Consider the following 18,353-nt stretch of genomic DNA (forward strand, 5'->3'; position numbering starts at 1 on the left):
AACAAAACAAACCCCACTTCCCTTACTTTTATTCTTACAGGTCATTTTTAACTTTTTTTTTTTTTTTTATTTTTTATTTTAGGTAAACTTCTTCCAACCTCCCCCACTCATTACTATCTAGAAAACACTAATTGTCTTAAGGCATTTTTCTACCATTCCCTGCCTTATCTCCCCCCTTTTTTTTTAAACGTATGAATTTTTACTTCTACATGCACTCCAGGCTTCGTGTGTATCTAGAGAAATTTTTAAAAGAGGATATTTTTAATTAAAAACATTCTCCAATTAATCACATCTAAATTCTTTGTTCCTCAAATTAAACCAGCTCCCCATAACTGTTAGCCCAGTAAAAAACTCTGAAAAACAGAGAAGCTTTTCAACCTGTCCCAATTATAATTTTGAGCTACAATTTTTGGCTTAAAAAAGGAATGGGGAGGGAAGGGGGGGAAGAAAAGCCTATTGGCTGGACCAATAGGGCCAGCCTCCTCTTTTTAAAGCAAACATTTATCAGATTTCATTCATCCATTGGGGAAAAGGGGAATACTCATCTTCAGAAAGCAGTGACTGAGATTATCATTAGTCATTCTGGTTCAGGTCATCATAGGTCAGTACTTGAAACAACAATCAAAAACTAACTGGAATACAGGTCCCCATGTGCTTCATCCAAGAAACACCACTAAACAAGAAAGCAGCTTTATTCTGCAGCTTAAATTTCTACCAGATATTTTAAGAAATATTAAGAATCATTAAGCAATGTACTGACCTGTAGATGAAAAAAAAATGGATACCTCTAGCAAAACTTCAATTCACATGATAGGTGTGCCTTTACTGAAGACTTCTTTGCACAGACTGCTATACTTATTTTCTCTCCCTAGTATATTCTGTGAGAAGTCCTATAACTTCTGTACGTAGAGAGCAGAGTATGAAATGGGTTTATCTTACGCCTTCTTGACCATCAGCAGCAACTCCATATTCTGCCAGTAACATCCACAATGTTGGGAAGCCCTGTTTTTTGACTCATCCTGATTCTCAAGGTCTTTCCACTACTCCACTTCCCCTCCTCAAATTAGATACCACACTCAACCACCAGTACTGAAGTCCTGGCTACACCCTACAAAGATCTCTCACTTGGCTTTCACCACACATTCCTATTCTTGTGATGGTCCCCTGCCCCAGGTACTATCTCTTTTGGCAATTTACAAGATTGTCTTAGTATAATGTATAGCAGAAATCATTAGCTATCGATTTCTTTTATGGTACCACTCAGGAAATACAAGCTGCATTTTTATTTCTACAAATATTAGAGGCAGCTCAAAACTTTTCAAAGAGATCTTACTGACATCTTACTCTTGAATTATCTCTTAAATGAATACTTCTGAAGTTGCAACAACAGAATGTTTACTGTTTTTCACAGTTACACTTCAAATAGAGGACACAGATTTGATTCTCCCTTGTCCTAAACTTTTAAGTAAATATGACAAGTTTGTTCTGATTTGGTATTTGTCATGCTGAAAAATAACACTGCAGCAACAGATAAGGTGCTTCTTTTTATCTTTGGGTAGACTTGAGGAGGTCAGAAGGATTTCAGTGCATTCCATAGAACATACTTAGAATCCAGTAAATGAAGAAACAAAAGTAAAGTTTTCTCTCTCCTAGGCAGCACTACGAATAGGTATTTGAAAGTATCTTCCTCCTGAAGGAAATTCCTGAAAGGTGTTGAGAGTAAGGCCTATAAGCTGCAAATGAGTACGCATTCTGGCAATAACTTCATGTATTTCTGAGATGTCTAATGATGGTTAAGGCAACAAGGAGGCTTAGAAGCTACAATGCCTATGTATTGAGGTGAAAAGAAATTGAAAAAGATGAAGCATTCTGGAACAGTTTCACTCTACCATAAACATCAGTTTTGAACAGGCATCACACATTGAACATGTACCACATTCTGTTGGATGCTTAGACTTCAGACAAAACATCACCCATTATGCAGGAGAGTTGTGCCTATTACTGTTGAAGTCAATCTGGAATATTTCCTATGGGAGAAGGCTTGAGCCATTATATGTCTGAGAACAAAGCTCTTACAAGACTTGTTGATAACAGAAGAAATGTTTCTGTGGAAAGAATACACAGACAGACAAGTACAATCTGTTTGCTGAACCAGTTGAGATTCCAAGGTTGAGAAGGTTTATTCTACAAAATGTTGTCAATGTAGTAAATCATGAGATGATCTTTGGAAATGATCTTTGAGAATGAACCAAACTTCAGAATATTCTTTTTGAACAAAGAAATATGTAGGCAGCTTTTGAGTCTAAATCTAGGGCTGTGTGGGTAATTCAGGAGAAAAAAAAATCTGACTTTCTGTAGTTGATCTTCCATAGTACCAGTAAAAGCATTTTGTGCAATCTCTTTTTATATGGCAGGAATATGTAAAACTTGTGAGATAAAAAGAGATACTCCACTGATTTGGGAAGATCATTGTATCATTACTGAACAGCAAATACTGATGGTCAACCAGATAACACCAAATGTAGCTGAGAAGCAGGTAATATCAATAGGAAATAAGGCCTCTACAGAGAACAAATACACCCATCAACAATACCTCAATGGTCTTTCAGTAACAGTCATCCTGACCACCCATGATAATCCTGGGTTCTCTATATTAATTAGTTTTCCTATTGATTCCTAGTGGTAGATGGCACTGAGTATGGAAGAAGTTTTATCAACTGCTGTAGCAATTTGTAAACACCTTTTTTTCTGTGACTCTTGACTGATTTCTTATAAAATCCTTCATAATGCAAGCAACTGTAAAACGCATTGCATTGACAGTGACTTAGCCTTCTTAAAAACGTAAAGTTTCAAAACCACTTCTTGTTTGTTTACCCCTGGGATGGCTTCACTTGCTCATTGTGCATCAGTAACGTGGGTAGCAAACAAATAAGCTTCTGCCCAGGAGACTACACACATCACTGACATCTCCATCTTATGGTTTTTGTCTGCACACTTTCTAATCACACCACAGTACTCGCATCTTATTTAAGCATTCATGATACTTTCTCTGATCATCTCTGAGCCTCTTCAAAGAGAAGACCACTTGCCTTTCACAGCTGATGCACCAAAGTCACACCACTGATCACATTCTTTGTTGTGATCCGCATGGTTAAAAAACACCTACTAAGGTTACCAGGAACTTAGGATTCATATATTTTACAGAATTTTAAAGAATTATTAGCTTTCCACTCGCACAACCACAACTTCCAAAGGGTCACTCAAAACAGTATCTTCATATGCCTTTAACTCCCCTGCAGGTAAAGGTTCCCAGATGTTGACAGAAAGTCTTTCACCCATCCTGTACCCTCTTCTGCCAAAAGTATTGTTGCCTATGCATGACAGCTAGAAAAAACTGCTAGTGAACAAATGAAGACTCATGTCTAATGCTTGGTTCATAGCACATTGGAGAGAAACTTCAGGAACATCCAAATGCTACGCCTTTTTAAATCCGCAGCAAAGTGATCCTTGAGACTCCAGGAACATTATTTAAGTGGGTATCAAATTGTAGTACAAACCTGGACACAGCATTCCAGACTTTCTACTGGTAAAGTCTTTGGAAAGAGAGATTTTAAGGAATGCATACATGCTACATGGGGATTATTAGACTTCACATCTGAGTAATTATACTGTAAATAAGTTCCTAAAGGCAGAAGCTGGAGAAGGAGAAAAGAACCAGAGCATATCCATATTGCGTTCATACTGATGTTTGTCTGTTGGAAAAGCTAAGAACCTGGTGTTGACAGAACCTGAGGAACACACTGCTGCCAAAAGATTTTAAGACACTGCAGTTACAATGTGTAAATGGAAGCGTCTCATTTTTTTAATTTAATATGATCACATTTACCACTTTGAATGTTTTCATGAAAATGGGATCAGACAAATCCACCCTGGAACTCTGGCTAAACCAATCTCAGAATTGGTAATAATCATCTTGAGAATCTGTGCCTCCAGCAGACTCAAAAGGGAAGAACAGTCCTTTCAAAAGGATGGTAAAGACTGCCCAGAGTATTGTACATAGTCTGTATGATTTAGGTACATATTAGAAGAACAATTTCTCTGTAAGGATTGAGATAATAATACAGAGGTAGTATTCCAAAGTGAATTTGTTAAAATAAAAATAATTTTATTCTGTAAAGCAGTAGGTCTTGTGGATTAAAGAGAACTGAGTGCCATATCTGGACTTTAGCATGGCTTTCTATATAACTTCTCATCACAATTTCACTAACAAGCTGAGGAAGTATGATCTAGACAAAAATACTGTAAGATTGCAGTATACCCTACTACAAAACTGTGTTCATACACTATCAATTGTTCTTGGTAAAAATGGATGAAGGGAGTATAGGTGAACAAGTGCAGCTTTCCAGAGCACTGTCTTAAGAATAGTGGTTTAAAATATTTATCATTGATAACATCTCATGTAACAGAATTAGAGTATTTTATTAATCTAAAGATCATAACAGCTTTTGGTGTTAAGTCTTTGAGAGAGAGGCCCACAATTGCTCTTAAAACAGAACAAAAAATTTACAGTTTTCTTGACTAATTTGAATAACCTTTTGAAACAAAGAAAGTTCACTGAGAAGAAGCACAAACTTTTTATTCATCTGAGAAAGAGCAATTGCTACAACATGAGACGAAGATAGATAAGCTCTACAAAAAGACAGCAATATGTTTAAAACAGCTTGCAATATGGATCTATGTTATCAGCAAAGGGCAGCTGTACTCTCATATACAACAGTAGTATCATACAAAGTCGTCTACGTACTTTTCTGACTACTCATCCTTCTAAGTCTTCAAATAGGGTTATCTACAACTTAGGACAGTACAATATCAAGACAAACGCAGACCAATTAGAATTCAGATAAAAAAATCAAAGACAATTAGAACATCAGAAATGATGACTTATGTAAAGATGATAGAAAGAAACGGTGTTGTTCAGTCTGTAGAAGATTAGATTAGTGCAAGACACGATAGCGTTCTTTGATATGTAAATGACTGCTATAAAAAAAGAACGTGAATTGTTTTTCCTTGCCCATTAGAAAGAAGTCAAGTGTCATGCCTAACCTGTAATAAAAATGATTCAGGTGAAGCCTTAGGAGAAAAGCTTTCTAGTACTAAGAATTTGAACAGGTTGCATGGCCAGAGTAAGGAAACTCCATTACTGACATTTTAACCCCAAAAAATAGATCAAAGTTATTGGGAGTGATACTGGTACAGCTCATCCAACATGAGGGTAAGAAGATGGGAAGCCCCTAAGTCCTTCGCTGCTGTATTTTCTAAAATCACAGAATCTTCCTCTAGAAATCTTCCCAAGTTTTGTACTAGATATAAAGAAATTATTACTGATTTTGATTAACGGACAATGTTGACATTCTTTTTCAAAGAGCATAACTTGATTTAAAATTCAAACTTAAAGGGATAGCATATGAGACAGACAAATAAGAACATACATTTGGGAGGTTTTTAGGGACAGATTGTATTCACTTTCCACATACTCTTTCAATAGTTTTCAGGGAAGAGTCCCACCACTTTCTCCAGAGCTTCAAATGCCTCATGAAAAACTCAGCTTTGGCTGTTCTGGCTTAAAACTGCTATATTCAGAAGCACGCTTGCATAAAAAATTAAGACTTGAAGAAAGAAACAAGAATGAATGTTTATTTTGGCCCTGTCAGAAAAAAATCTTTGAATAAATTTCTTCATTTCTTTTGAAGGAGAGAGGGTGAGATGATCATTTTTCCTAACAAGTACTTTTGAGAGCACTGAAGTCTGTATGACAGATTTGAGAAGATTCCTAATTCGTCTTGCCACCCACTATACATTCAGAGACCAAGTGTAGAGGAATCTCTCTGGAGAAGTCCTACGAATCCTTAAGAAAATAAAAGTAATCTTTCCTAATTATTCAGAAAATAATCAAATACCCATTAGCAATTTCTGGAGAGAAATAGAACTTATTTCTGGAACAGAGTACAAAATTATATACTTTCATAAGGGTTGTTGCTAGTTCTTACAGATCTTTTCCCAAGCGTTTAGGGAACTGTATGGAAACAGGACTGTAAATGATATGAACTTTTCTCTTTGGAAAGCAATGGACTAAAAACATTGTGGAAGGCTTTCCTTTATACAGATCTTTAGAAGTTGTCTTAAAAACAAAACAAACAAAAAAGAGGGAAAAAAAAAAAATCTTCTGAGGTTCCAGAGCAGTGGGAAAGTAGAACAAACGGATAAAGGATTTTGATGAGTAATTGATCTTGGATAATGGAACCTACAGAGTATTTTATGAGATCAACAAAAGCAAAATACTCCATGTTAATTTTTCATGCATGAATTCATAGAAATGAATTTTTTAAGAAAGTAGATGTGGTAACAGATGATAGCATGAAAGCAGAGCCACTATTCTGTTTGCATAGCTACAGAGTATTTATGAGATCAACAAAAGGAAAATACTCCATGTTAATTTTTCATGCATGAATTCAGAAATGAATTTTTTAAGAAAGTAGATGTGGTAACAGATGTGAGCATGAAAGCAGAGCCACTATTCTGTTTGCATAGCTAAAAATATAAAATTTACATAAAAAAGAAAGGATGAAGACCAGCCTAGAACTTCTGCATAAAACTTCAGCTGCTCTGGTACCTTTACTGGAGCAGAAGTAAAGGAAAAAATTTCTGTAACAGAGAAATTTTACTCCACTGAATAAGTGAATAACCAACCAAAATTACAATTGTAACTTCTGCCATCTTTCAAATATTTGCCTGAGTTGGAAACAAAACTTCTTCCTCATTCAGATTCTGTCAATCAGACAGCTACATTCAGTCTTAAAAGTAATTCAAGACTGTGCAATCACATTCTCCAGGTCTCCAGAAGTCCTTGCTACTTCCATGTCAAAAGTACAGAAATGCAGTCTGTACCCATACCTTCAGTAATTGCCTCAAGTTTCCATGTTGTATAAGAAAGCTTACCTATTATAACATCCTTCCTGACATCTCTCTCCAGACTGATGATGTCTACTGCCATTCTTTTTGTTCTCCCAAACAATTAAGTATTTTGCTAGTTTTCTTTATCAAAGTTTGTGACCTTTCAACCAAACTTTCAAGGGCTAATGAGAGCAGCAACAAAAAGCTCAGCATAGATAGTTGCTGTTTGTTCATCAATGGAAAATTTATCAGCACTACTTTCACTCCAAATCATAGGCCGAAAACTCACTGACAGGGATCCCATGTTCTAAATAACACTGTAATTACCCACACCTTTTCTGTACATTTCTAAAATTCGAGATTAGAGGAAGTAAATGTCTGGCAAGATTCTTGCAGCATCAAGAACAGGTTCTCTCAATCAGGGTTCATTTGCCTTTAAGAAGGCAAAAGGATAGCACCATTAGTAACAGTTATTTCAGCTGTGTGCTTTATCAATGGGAAAAGTAAAGCTAACATACAGGTAAATAAATCAAAAAGCTCCTCTTGCACTTTTTCAGCCCCTCTAATGCTGAAACATTACAGTCTGAACTGTACAATCAGACTGTTTTCCGAAATACTGTGAAGAGGTATCCCTTCAAAATGGGGTTCTGAGACAGCCAATTGAAACAGCAGCAAGTTTAACCAAAAAATAATTCAAATATTCTTCTGGCTGAATGGTAATCATGTCTCTGAGTGGAAGTAGCTTAGATTCACAATGTTGTTAAACTGATAAGCTCAACAAAGAGAGAAAACCAACCACATTTAGTCTTTGCCATTTACACAAGTCTTACAAGTCCTTTAGCACAAGACATCCTGAAATACTGATGCTGCCGGCATGCTATACACATATTTCTCACTTGCCACTTGAACCACATTTCTTCTATCACTGTTTAACACAGTATATGCCTACAGAAGATGAACCACAGAGATCATTTAGCAGTCACAGCATCATAGGATAAGTCAGTTAAGAAGGGACCTCAGGAGGTCTTTAGTCCATCTTCATGCTCAAAGCAGGGTGAGTGAGGCCACATTATGCAGGGCTTTACCCAGCCTGACCTTGAAAACTTCCAAGGATAGAAAATGCACAGATTCTCTGGGCAACCTTTTCCAATGCTCAACTGTCCCGATAGTGAAAAAGTTTTTCCTTAGACCTAGTTAGAACACCCCATTTCAATTTAAGTCCATTGTGTCTCATCTTTCCTCCACACCACTGAAAAGCCTGACTCAAGACTTCCTGATAGTCTCCTCATAGGTACAGGAAGGCTGTTCTATGGTCCACCCCCGCCAAAGACGTCTCTTACCCAGGCTGCACAAAGCCAATACCTTCACCTTCTCTGGAATCTCCCTCTCCCTCTCCACCTAACCTGACTACCCTGAAAGACTTAATTTGTTTCGGCGCTAAAGAGAAGTTGCATCTTTCTACTGTTGCCATGTAAATATATAAGCACTGAAAAAGTAAATTAGCAAGAATATGCCCAAGCCCCTACCTTGCTAAAATCTCATGTATCTCAGTCATTGCTTCTTAGGGATAATATAAAAACAGCAGTATGCATTCCAGATTTTAGCATAAAGAATTATTTTGAGCAGATTTTTTTCTGTTCCCTCTCAACTGATTGACAGTTCACCCTATTCTTTCTCTACAGCTAATGTTTTCAGGCTTCCTTTATGCTATATTTATTGAGTTCATTGAACTACTTTTAATTTCATGTTCTTAAAATTTCATGATTGCAATTAAGACATGTTGCATGTTAAAACACTTTTGAGCTGGTTAAGAGTTCAATACTCGTAATGCTGCCTTTTAAACCATTTCTTATGTAGAGCAACTGAAACCATTCTTATAAAGAATTTAATCCTCATATTGGAAAGGATTTTAAATCCTTCTGTCCTCCATGAATTTGAGCTTTGTTTTGAAGAATGATTAGTCAATTTTTGGACCTTCAGAAATTTCTTCTGGATCAGGGCTCAAAATAATTTTGTATCCAAATCATAATGACATACTCTCTAGTACTATGTGAATACAGAAGTCATGAGGAATAACTAAATATCTCTTTAAACTCGCTGTTCTTTAAAATTGGGAAAAACCACATTGATATATATGACTGCTAGACTACCTTTAAGGGTTCCATCACTTCCAGCTGGAGAGCAGACTGACTGTGGTGACCTCAAGGAAAAAGATGCAGCATTCCTTATTGAAGGATCTCCATCCTAAAGTGACAATGATAAAAAATTAACATTATGAACATGAACGCTTGATAAAATAAAGACTGAAATTAGTACATATACTGATAAAATGGACTGGACAACAAAGCATACAAGAAATACTAGAAAAATATTTATTTACATAAAAATCTTTGTAATTCAGACTGCTATTAGACTACTATATAGGCAATATTCCAAAGCACAATCAGCCCTAGGAAGAATCTATAACCAGAACATGCACACAAAAATGCATCTATGTACATGTCTTCTAGCTAAATAAGCACTTTTGGTTTACACTAAGATTCCATTTAGAACTTTTTTGTTACAAGTACTCATACTAAAGAGCTGAAAAGCAGATACGTGAGCTCTATACAATACCAACTGAAAGAAATTGAACATAAAAAGTAGATTTTTTAAAACGAACTCACCATTTTTTTCACTTAACCTACCCTTAAAGCTTATCTAGAATGCCATCTTACTTTTACAGTCAAACAGATTAACACCTTGTATTTATATCTTCCAGCATACACGCATCAGGACTGAACAAAATCTCTAGCACTCTCATTGCAGCAGCTGAGATAGTCTCATGCAAAACACAACTGGAGTGACTTTAGCTTGTTATTTGCTTGTCTCGACAATTAGATAGGAAACAACTCAATGGCAATATGAAGCACTTCCCCAACATGGCAAACAAATCCTACAGTTTTGCACAGAACAACCTGCTTCAATGGAATTAATAATTTCTGACAAACTTCTTCATAATATAATACTAATTACAATGTAATGATGTCCATGCTCTATCTTTAAGAATGTAAATGTGTCTTTTTCACCCCCACACTATCTTAAAATCAAGCATGAAACCCGCTATTCAAATTCCCATTTAATGGCCTACATAGGTTTTTTATTGCTTCCGTGGAGCCCTCTGCTGGTCACGAGTATAATCATTCACTCAATGCCCTAACTAGATTTAAACTTCTATAGAACAGTATTCCCCATTTTTAGCACTGTTTTTTATACATCATCTACAGGAATGTTTTGGGAAAGAACAAACTAACAACTCCTATATCTACGAAGAGACAACCTCTATAATTATAAAGAAATTGCAAAAAGTCTGTTCTTTTAAAGAGTAAAGTCATACAAAGGAAGTCTCCAAAGAAGTTCTAAGGTTATTTAATCTGTTTCCTAATTGAATTGGTTATGTCAGTAGCTAATAGTCTAACATGGCTCCTATTGAGGTACCTGCATACACGCAGTTCTTTCATATAATTTTTTTTTCAAACCTGAATTATCTGTCTGATAAATACCTTTTATCCTTTTGACCCATTTCAACCCGATTAATAGAATGTTAGAAGGCTCAACTGTAATTATGTTTTTACATGTCTGTATGAAAAAAATCAGCAGCCGGTAGTAAGTTAGAAAGCTAAATTGGCATTGCAAGGAGATAGAAGCCTGCATAGATGGGCAAGTACACACTCCTTCTAACAATGGCCAAACAGCCGATTTCCACATACATAGCCGTAGACTAGACAGTGTACATGTTACAACTTGTGAAGGCGTAGTTGACACTGCTTAGGGAAAAGGAAAGCGTTTGAAATTTATGGACTGAAGGTGCTTACAAATCAAAGAATATAAATCCATAAGAAACCAGATTTCATCAGTTTCACCATCCATGGACACTTAGAAAACAATTCTATTAGATTTTTTTTTTTCCTCCCACAGCACAATGAATCTAAAACTCACGCTGTGCTATTAATTACACTTATTTTTGCAACAGTACATGCAAAAAGAGTTGTTGCCTCATGTGAGGAAAGCCTCATGTGCAAAGAAATCTAATATTCAGATTCAATGCAATAAAAAGAACTGTATCTTGAACTTATTTGTTGTTATTGTAAGTCAAAATGAATTAATTTCCTGATGAGTTACTCATTTATCTACCACATTGAAATTATGGAGCTGATTTTTTTTCAAACCTGACTTATCTTTGACTTGTAATAAATCTCAAAAAAACCTCCAAAATATTGGGAAAAAAAAAAAGCTTAGTAACATTTTAGCATAGCTGTTTTATTAGGACAGCAGATGTCCTCTACCAATGATTGCCAAGGACATAGGCAAAGGCAACTTTTATTAAATTAACTAAACAGACTAACTAGGTAGATGACCTTTCTTGTTGACATGTCATATTAACATGACATTCCTACCGTAGCTGACAAATTTTCAGAAGTGCTCATTTACAGTTTCCTAGTTCAGAGCTTCATCAAATGGTGATATGTAAGCACCAACTTACATTCTAGGAATGTTCTCAAGTTTACCAAAAAATCATTCTTAAATTGAGTGTATGTGTAGTGAGCCTTCAAGGGTGTACTGGCTGAATCATATATTGCAAATACACAACATCCTGTAACTACTCACGTTTTTTAATGCAATAAAATCCTAAAACTAAGAAAAAGAATAAAAAAATAATTAAAGTTTTGAAGTTTTATGATTTAATAATCCTCATTCATAACTATCTTTGCCAAAGGTCACGCTGCTTCTGAAAAGGCTGCAACATTATTATTAAGCTTATTATTCATACACAGATGCAAAACTTTAATTAATCCAAATTCTTCAAACTGTTTTCTGCATGACAGCTACTAAAATCAGCTTTTAAAGGTAAAATGACAAATAAAATAAAAGTAACACATAAGCTCCATTGAGAAAATGCACAAAGGGATAAAAGTGCAAGTTTACAATGTTTACTACTTTTTACGTTTAGTATTTCTCCAGTTAAACTAACCAAGGAGGGTATGCTTTATGTTTTCATAGTCTGTACGTTTTGAAAGAGTTTCATTTCTAAGTTTTCATGAACTAGGATGTGGTTGCATTGCTTGGATCACAAAATTAGGGATGAATATTTTTCAATACTTCCTTTTTAAAAATTATTAAATAAATTATCCTAATATTAAAGTTTTCCAAAAATCCTGTCTTAACAAAACCAAGATTTTCTTGATAGTGTACCTTTAATATAGTTGGGGGATATATGTACATTAATGCCAAGAACAGCTTCCTATTTTGAAGAATTTGCATTGCTGAAGCAGAGACTGAGAAAAACATCTGATGATTGCGTATTATGATAGATTCCTTCATTACAACACTCTCGTTGAAGATACTACTTCTTAGCTAACATTTTTAATCAGCATAATTCTTGCATTTTAAAAAAAAAAGGAAGACTAGTAAAACTAATAACTCTCTTGGAGTTCTACTGTATTAATCCTGGCAAGGGATTTAGAGAGCCTGGTGTTAATAGTATACTTGTTGAATACAACACTTTTTTGCTTCCACAAGCTAGTTTAGGAAGACAAAGAGTTGCCCATGGTTTTTGTAAGCTAAATAAAACACACAAACACAATCACAAAAAAAAAAAAGGCCTGCCTGCTTGCCACCACGTTTTGATGAAAAAATAAAATTGAAACTTAAGCGCTCTCCCCTTAAGAGCTCTTAGGAGATTGTGTGCCAAACTTGTAAAGAAGAATCCCAACAAGCTTCATCCACAGGATGAGATGCTCATTAAGAAGAAAATTAATCAGTAGTTCAAAAAAAAAAAAGTGGGAGAAAGTGGGAAAACTTGTTACAAAGAAACCAGGCCATAAAAGCACATAATAGACCAGTAAGAAAAAATGTCCATAGGGATTCTCGCCTTTAACAACACTACTATATTACCCAATAGGTTATTCAAATATGTCAAGTCTAATTGACAGTTGCGGGGACCTTCAGAGAGACAAGTTAACTACACACCTATTTAGAATCTAGTCTTGTTCACAACAACATATTGCTATAGTAATTGTAGAGACACTCTACCATTTCTTTAAAATAAACTCACATATGAGATTATGTGAAGATTTTTTACTTTTCCTAACTTCATCAGAATGAACGCTACAATTGGTTCCAAAGGAGACAGAGATCTAGAAAAAATTAAATCTCACACATTAAAAGTTGCATGGTTGAGTGTACACATCTGAAACTGAAATATATTTTCAGTGGTTTTATACATCAACAACAACATAGTAAAATACCTGACTTCTAAGGCAGCTAAACAGATACTTGCTTTATCATAGTAAATATTTGCTTTATCATAATAAACTGATTTATGTAACATACATCACTACTTAGTCTGTGCACCATCTGTAGGTAGTCTTCATTTGAGCCATGTCTAGAATTATCAGCATGATGATTAGCTGAATTTCCAGACAACTGACTTGAAACTTTATTTTCATGGAGATTCCTCATCCCAGCTGTGACAATGGGACTGGATACTGAAGCTGAAATACAAAAGAATATAAGTAACTATACTGATACATTCACACACTCGTTAAATCCTAAAAAGTTTCAGAGAAAACACTGTAATAATGGATATTAATGAGTTGGATGCAAGAGGTCTGGAATCTGAACAAGAATCCAACTTTTTGATTGAATCCTTTTGCCATTAATACCTTGAATAAAATTAGACATCCAAGATTTTAATTTTCAAGAGGATTTAAAACCTAAATTCCATGTACATATTAGCCAAGTTTCTCTCCACATCTATCCTAATTAAAGTATTATATTCTTACTGGTTATAGAAAACTTTTTTTCCTCTATATAATTTGTATTCGCTACCTTTAATAACTTCCAACGTATTAATGAGACATACAACATTACATACAGAACAGCTATATATATTCTAAGCACAGCGCTAAACTTTAAGAACAAATTACTCCAATAAGAAGAATCCAATGAGAATTCTACTTACCAAAAAAAAATGCCTAGATACTTTAACAGTGTTCATGTTGTTCAAGATTGTTTTTAGAAAAGGGAAGAATAAAGAAATCCATTCATTCTGAAGGTCATCTTTGCCAGTTACTGCATACCTTGAGCATAATCTAGCCAACTTAGAATTAATCTAGTTGACACTACCAAGGTTTGGTAAGGCTAAATAAGCTGGCAGCAAAACTTATGTTACATTGGCAAAAACGAGGTTTTCACAAGTACAGATAATTCATGGCCACAGCTAACAAATAAAAGTTTTTGGTTTGTTTTGATTTTTTTCTATTGTCATGTATACATGACAACTATGCAAAATGAGTGTACATAGGGGAACAATGCAACAGGAACACGTGTTTTACCTTCTCTTCTTCCCTTTTATTTTTTTTTTAATAAAAGTATATACTACCACTCTGTACAGTCAGGAAAGCAAACCTTAAACATACCTGCCAACTCAAAGATTTGCATTAAGCATGTGACTCCTTCAAAGAAATTAGAAAGCCGTGAAACATGAACATGAAGGTAAAGCTGACATGAGATAGGAGAATAAAACAAACATTAACGACTTACCTTGCTGCATCTGAGGATGTGGTGTATAACTTGGAGGATGTGAATATGGCATGTATCCTGCAGGGCTTTGAGGAGCATATGGACTAGGCACTGGACTGTTCTGTTGTGCCAAAAATCTGTTACCAGAGCTTGTCTGTGGTGGCACAAACCGGCTAAAAACAAAATATAAAAAAAAAAAATTTAGAAGTTAGAAAAGCAAATTTAGACAAATTTATTATTTCTTTTGGAATACTATACATTCAGAATATTACAGCTTCTTTAAGAAACAAAATTCCAACATAATCAAGTATCTCCCTCAAAAGCAGTATTTTAAGCTATTGATACCTTCCCAACTTCAATTATTACTTAAGAGTCACAGCTTAGGTACTGCATTAGTCAAAGTAAAGAATAGAATAAAAAGCATTCATAAGACCTCCATGTAGGGAAAGGAAACAATGACACAAATATGTACTAAAATAAGATCTGTAATTTCCAAAAGTTAGTCCTAGAAGTTTGAATGAAAGTGACAGCTAAGTTTTAATTAACAACTAGGTCACTAGGATTAACAAGGAGCCGTCTACTCTAAATATGATTTTTCCAGTAAGATTTCAAAGAACTTCACCTAACACAACTATACTGCCAAGATATAGGAATGTGATAGGCAGTTAGGTAGGACCTGACCCAAAGTCCACTGAATACAACTTATTCTTTACTGGCTTTATCTTAGACTGATACTACAGGCAGGAAGCCGTAAAAATAACATAGGCTTGTGACAATAATACATGCACATTTTAACTTACATTCTTAGATGATCTTTAAAAATAAAAATAAACCAAATAAATACTTCAGAAAGTACGTTACCACTTTCACAACACTCAGTTCTAGATAGCAACTCTATGAAGGTAAGCTTCCATAGAAAGAAATAGCAAAGTATTTAACACAAGGATTTCGAGAAGACTTTGTAATATTCATTTTAATATTCACGATTCAAAAAACCTTCTTCAATATCCCTTTTACATATAAAAGTAATAAAGTGTACTGGTTTTTGTGCAGATACAGAGCATTTCATTTGCCAACACAATTCCAGTAACTTGAAGTGAAATGTGAAGTAAGTTTATTTTAATAATGATATCTAATGACTGAAGATGAAATCTGTTAAAGCCCAGTAACTGGGCTTGAAACTACATGCAGAACACTTTAGTCCAGAGTACTTTATTATATTAATAAAGGCCTGGATTATAGGTACATGCTACTTGCCAACACTCAAAAGTTTAAAAAAAGAACCAGAAAGTTGACGAGGATACTGCTGGAAGACTGGCCAAACTACTGGGCCTATCCTCCCAGTGGCCTTTTGTGTAACTGTTACAGCAGTACTCCATACCTTTACAATTTCCCACCCTCCTGTCACACCGATACTGTTACACGTGCTGGAACACATTAGCCTCTTCTCTCCTATCCTCCTGCCACCAGTCTCAGCCTCTGCCACAGGTAGAAAACAGCTGGAGGGGTGGCAGGAGGCAGGGGGACTCCTTAAGCAGGAAAGAAAGTTTGCCAAAATTATGGGAGGGAGAGAGAGCAGAGAATCATGACTAATCCTTAGAATACAAGGATTAATTCACTGACAAAAAGATGTTTCTTTGCCAGCTAAAGAAACTCACCCTGCTGTCAGACAAACGCAAAATTTGTCTTGACACTGATCACCTTCCACTCACATACTAGCAACAAGAATTGACTGTCACTGTAGGAAGAATTTGCAGTTTGCTGCCCCTCCCACCCCATTTAAAAGAAAGCATTACCTGGAAGGGCTATGTGAGATAGTGGTTTGTTGATAATTGGAAGATGCAGGACTACCGCGCATGGAATTCTGAGAAATATTAAACTGCGACATCATCATCCCTGTTAAAAAGAAGATAGCAGCATTACTTTACACACATTTCCTTTTTAATCAATGAAGTCTCTCATTTCAGAAATTATTATATACAAAGAGATTATAAACTTTACAGACATTAACATCATCTACCCACAACTGTTAGAAAACATTAGAAATTATCAATTCCATGTAAGATGTCCATTTTACATCATGACATTAAAAAGTGTTCCCTAAAGCAGTGTTAATTCAGTTATGAATATTAACAACAGTTCCTTCCTCTGTTCCTTAGAGCTTCCCAAGCCAAAACCTAATAGTAAATAGAAACATTTTATAACAAGACATATATTCCACACCCCAGGCTGGTGTGTACAGTACTCATTGTGCCAGTAAGTAAAAGATTTGGAAAATTCACAAGTCAGAAGAACACAGAAAACTTATCTCCCATTTTTAGAGCAGGTACAGCAAACAATCATCTCGGGCTGAGTGCTGCAAGATATTCTCACCGCTTCCATAATGCCTTAGTGGTTCCAGGGATAAAAGCTTTCTATTCCACCTCCACTACGCTTATAAGGAATGTTATCAAAGAAGGTGCTGAAATATTTCAATTGCAAAGCAGAACCAATATTCCAACCATAAGCTCCCACAGCCTGCAGATCCCCACAGTAATGCTTTGGAAATTCAGGAGTTGTACTAGCTGGCAAGCCACAAGTACCAATGTGCTTGAAACTAACTGATTTAAGAGGCATTTGGACAATGCCCTTAATAATTTGCTTGACCTTTTGGTCATCCCTGAAGTGGTCAGGCAGTTGGACTAGATGATCATTGTAGGTCCCTTCCAAATGAAATATTCTATTCTAACTCACATCATTATTAGGGAGAATTTAAAGGAATATTTTTTTTCAACTCTTCGATACAGGTATACAGAATTCCCTAACAACAGCATGACACTGTTAGTTGAAGTGATGCAGAAACACAGAAACTTAAATGAATTTTAAGTTATTTTAATGACAGAATTGAATGTCTTGCAGCTAAAACAGTGTCAGAATTCATGTGCACACTGCAGCTTGGGAAGCCACAGCAAGTGACCCACAGGTTAAAAGCACATCAGTACTACAAGTATTTTAAACCAGAAGTTAGACAGAAGGCTGACAGAAGTCCCAATCCAGAGTGTTTGGGAGCTGTCATTCCTTCAACTGCTATCACCGATTTCAATTACTGCAATATTCACACAAGCAAAACTAGTTTTAGAAATCTTCCCTGTCACCCTCTTTTCTCTTCCACTCTCCCCAGCCGAGACGTGATAATCCCCCAGGAATGCAGCCGTTACTACCTCCTGGTAAGTGTGAAGTGCTGCATTCCAAGTACATTAGCACATGAAGACTAGCCCAGAGCAGGAGTGAACGTTGTGCTGAAAAAAAAAAAATCAGAGACATCCATACTTCAATACAGAGGACATTTCATTGTCCCAAGTAACAGAAGGGGACTCCTCAGCTTCTGCAAAATTTGTTTAAATGGACACTGCTTGCCTCATATAGAGGCAAGTGAGGAGGAAACTCCAAGGGTTTTGTATTGGAGGCAGCGACCAGTGTGCCCACTGCCCACTCACCTCTCACTGCCACTATCAATGCAGCTAGGTACAATATTTTAGTCAAAATACTAACCCTTAACATTCATGTACAGAAAGGTGACAGAAGCATTGGTCCTCATGGGGGACTTCAACCAGACTGACATCTGTTGTCCAAGGGTTTTGTATTGGAGGCAGCGACCAGTGTGCCCACTGCCCACTCACCTCTCACTGCCACTATCAATGCAGCTAGGTACAATATTTTAGTCAAAATACTAACCCTTAACATTCATGTACAGAAAGGTGACAGAAGCATTGGTCCTCATGGGGGACTTCAACCAGACTGACATCTGTTGGAGGGACAACACGGCAGGGCATAAACAATCCGGGAGGTTCCTGGAATGC

At 35.9% G+C, this 18,353-nt stretch overlaps 1 protein-coding gene across 1 annotated transcript in view; it reads right to left on the reverse strand.

The window, feature by feature from the left end:
• Positions 1–18,353, reverse strand: part of NIPBL (NIPBL, cohesin loading factor) — a 165,227-nt gene that overhangs the window by 77,983 nt on the left and 68,891 nt on the right. Inside the window, exons 5-8 of the mRNA XM_009285164.1 lie at positions 16,311–16,410; positions 14,536–14,687; positions 13,324–13,484; positions 9,102–9,195 (exon numbers count right to left, since the gene is read on the reverse strand). Of these exons, the coding sequence (XP_009283439.1) occupies positions 9,102–9,195; positions 13,324–13,484; positions 14,536–14,687; positions 16,311–16,410 (507 nt within the window). The remainder of the gene's footprint in view (positions 1–9,101; positions 9,196–13,323; positions 13,485–14,535; positions 14,688–16,310; positions 16,411–18,353) is intronic.

Source organism: Aptenodytes forsteri, unplaced genomic scaffold (assembly GCF_000699145.1).
Source record: "Aptenodytes forsteri isolate BGI_AS27 unplaced genomic scaffold, ASM69914v1 Scaffold120, whole genome shotgun sequence".
In the NCBI taxonomy this organism is placed as follows: domain Eukaryota; kingdom Metazoa; phylum Chordata; class Aves; order Sphenisciformes; family Spheniscidae; genus Aptenodytes; species Aptenodytes forsteri.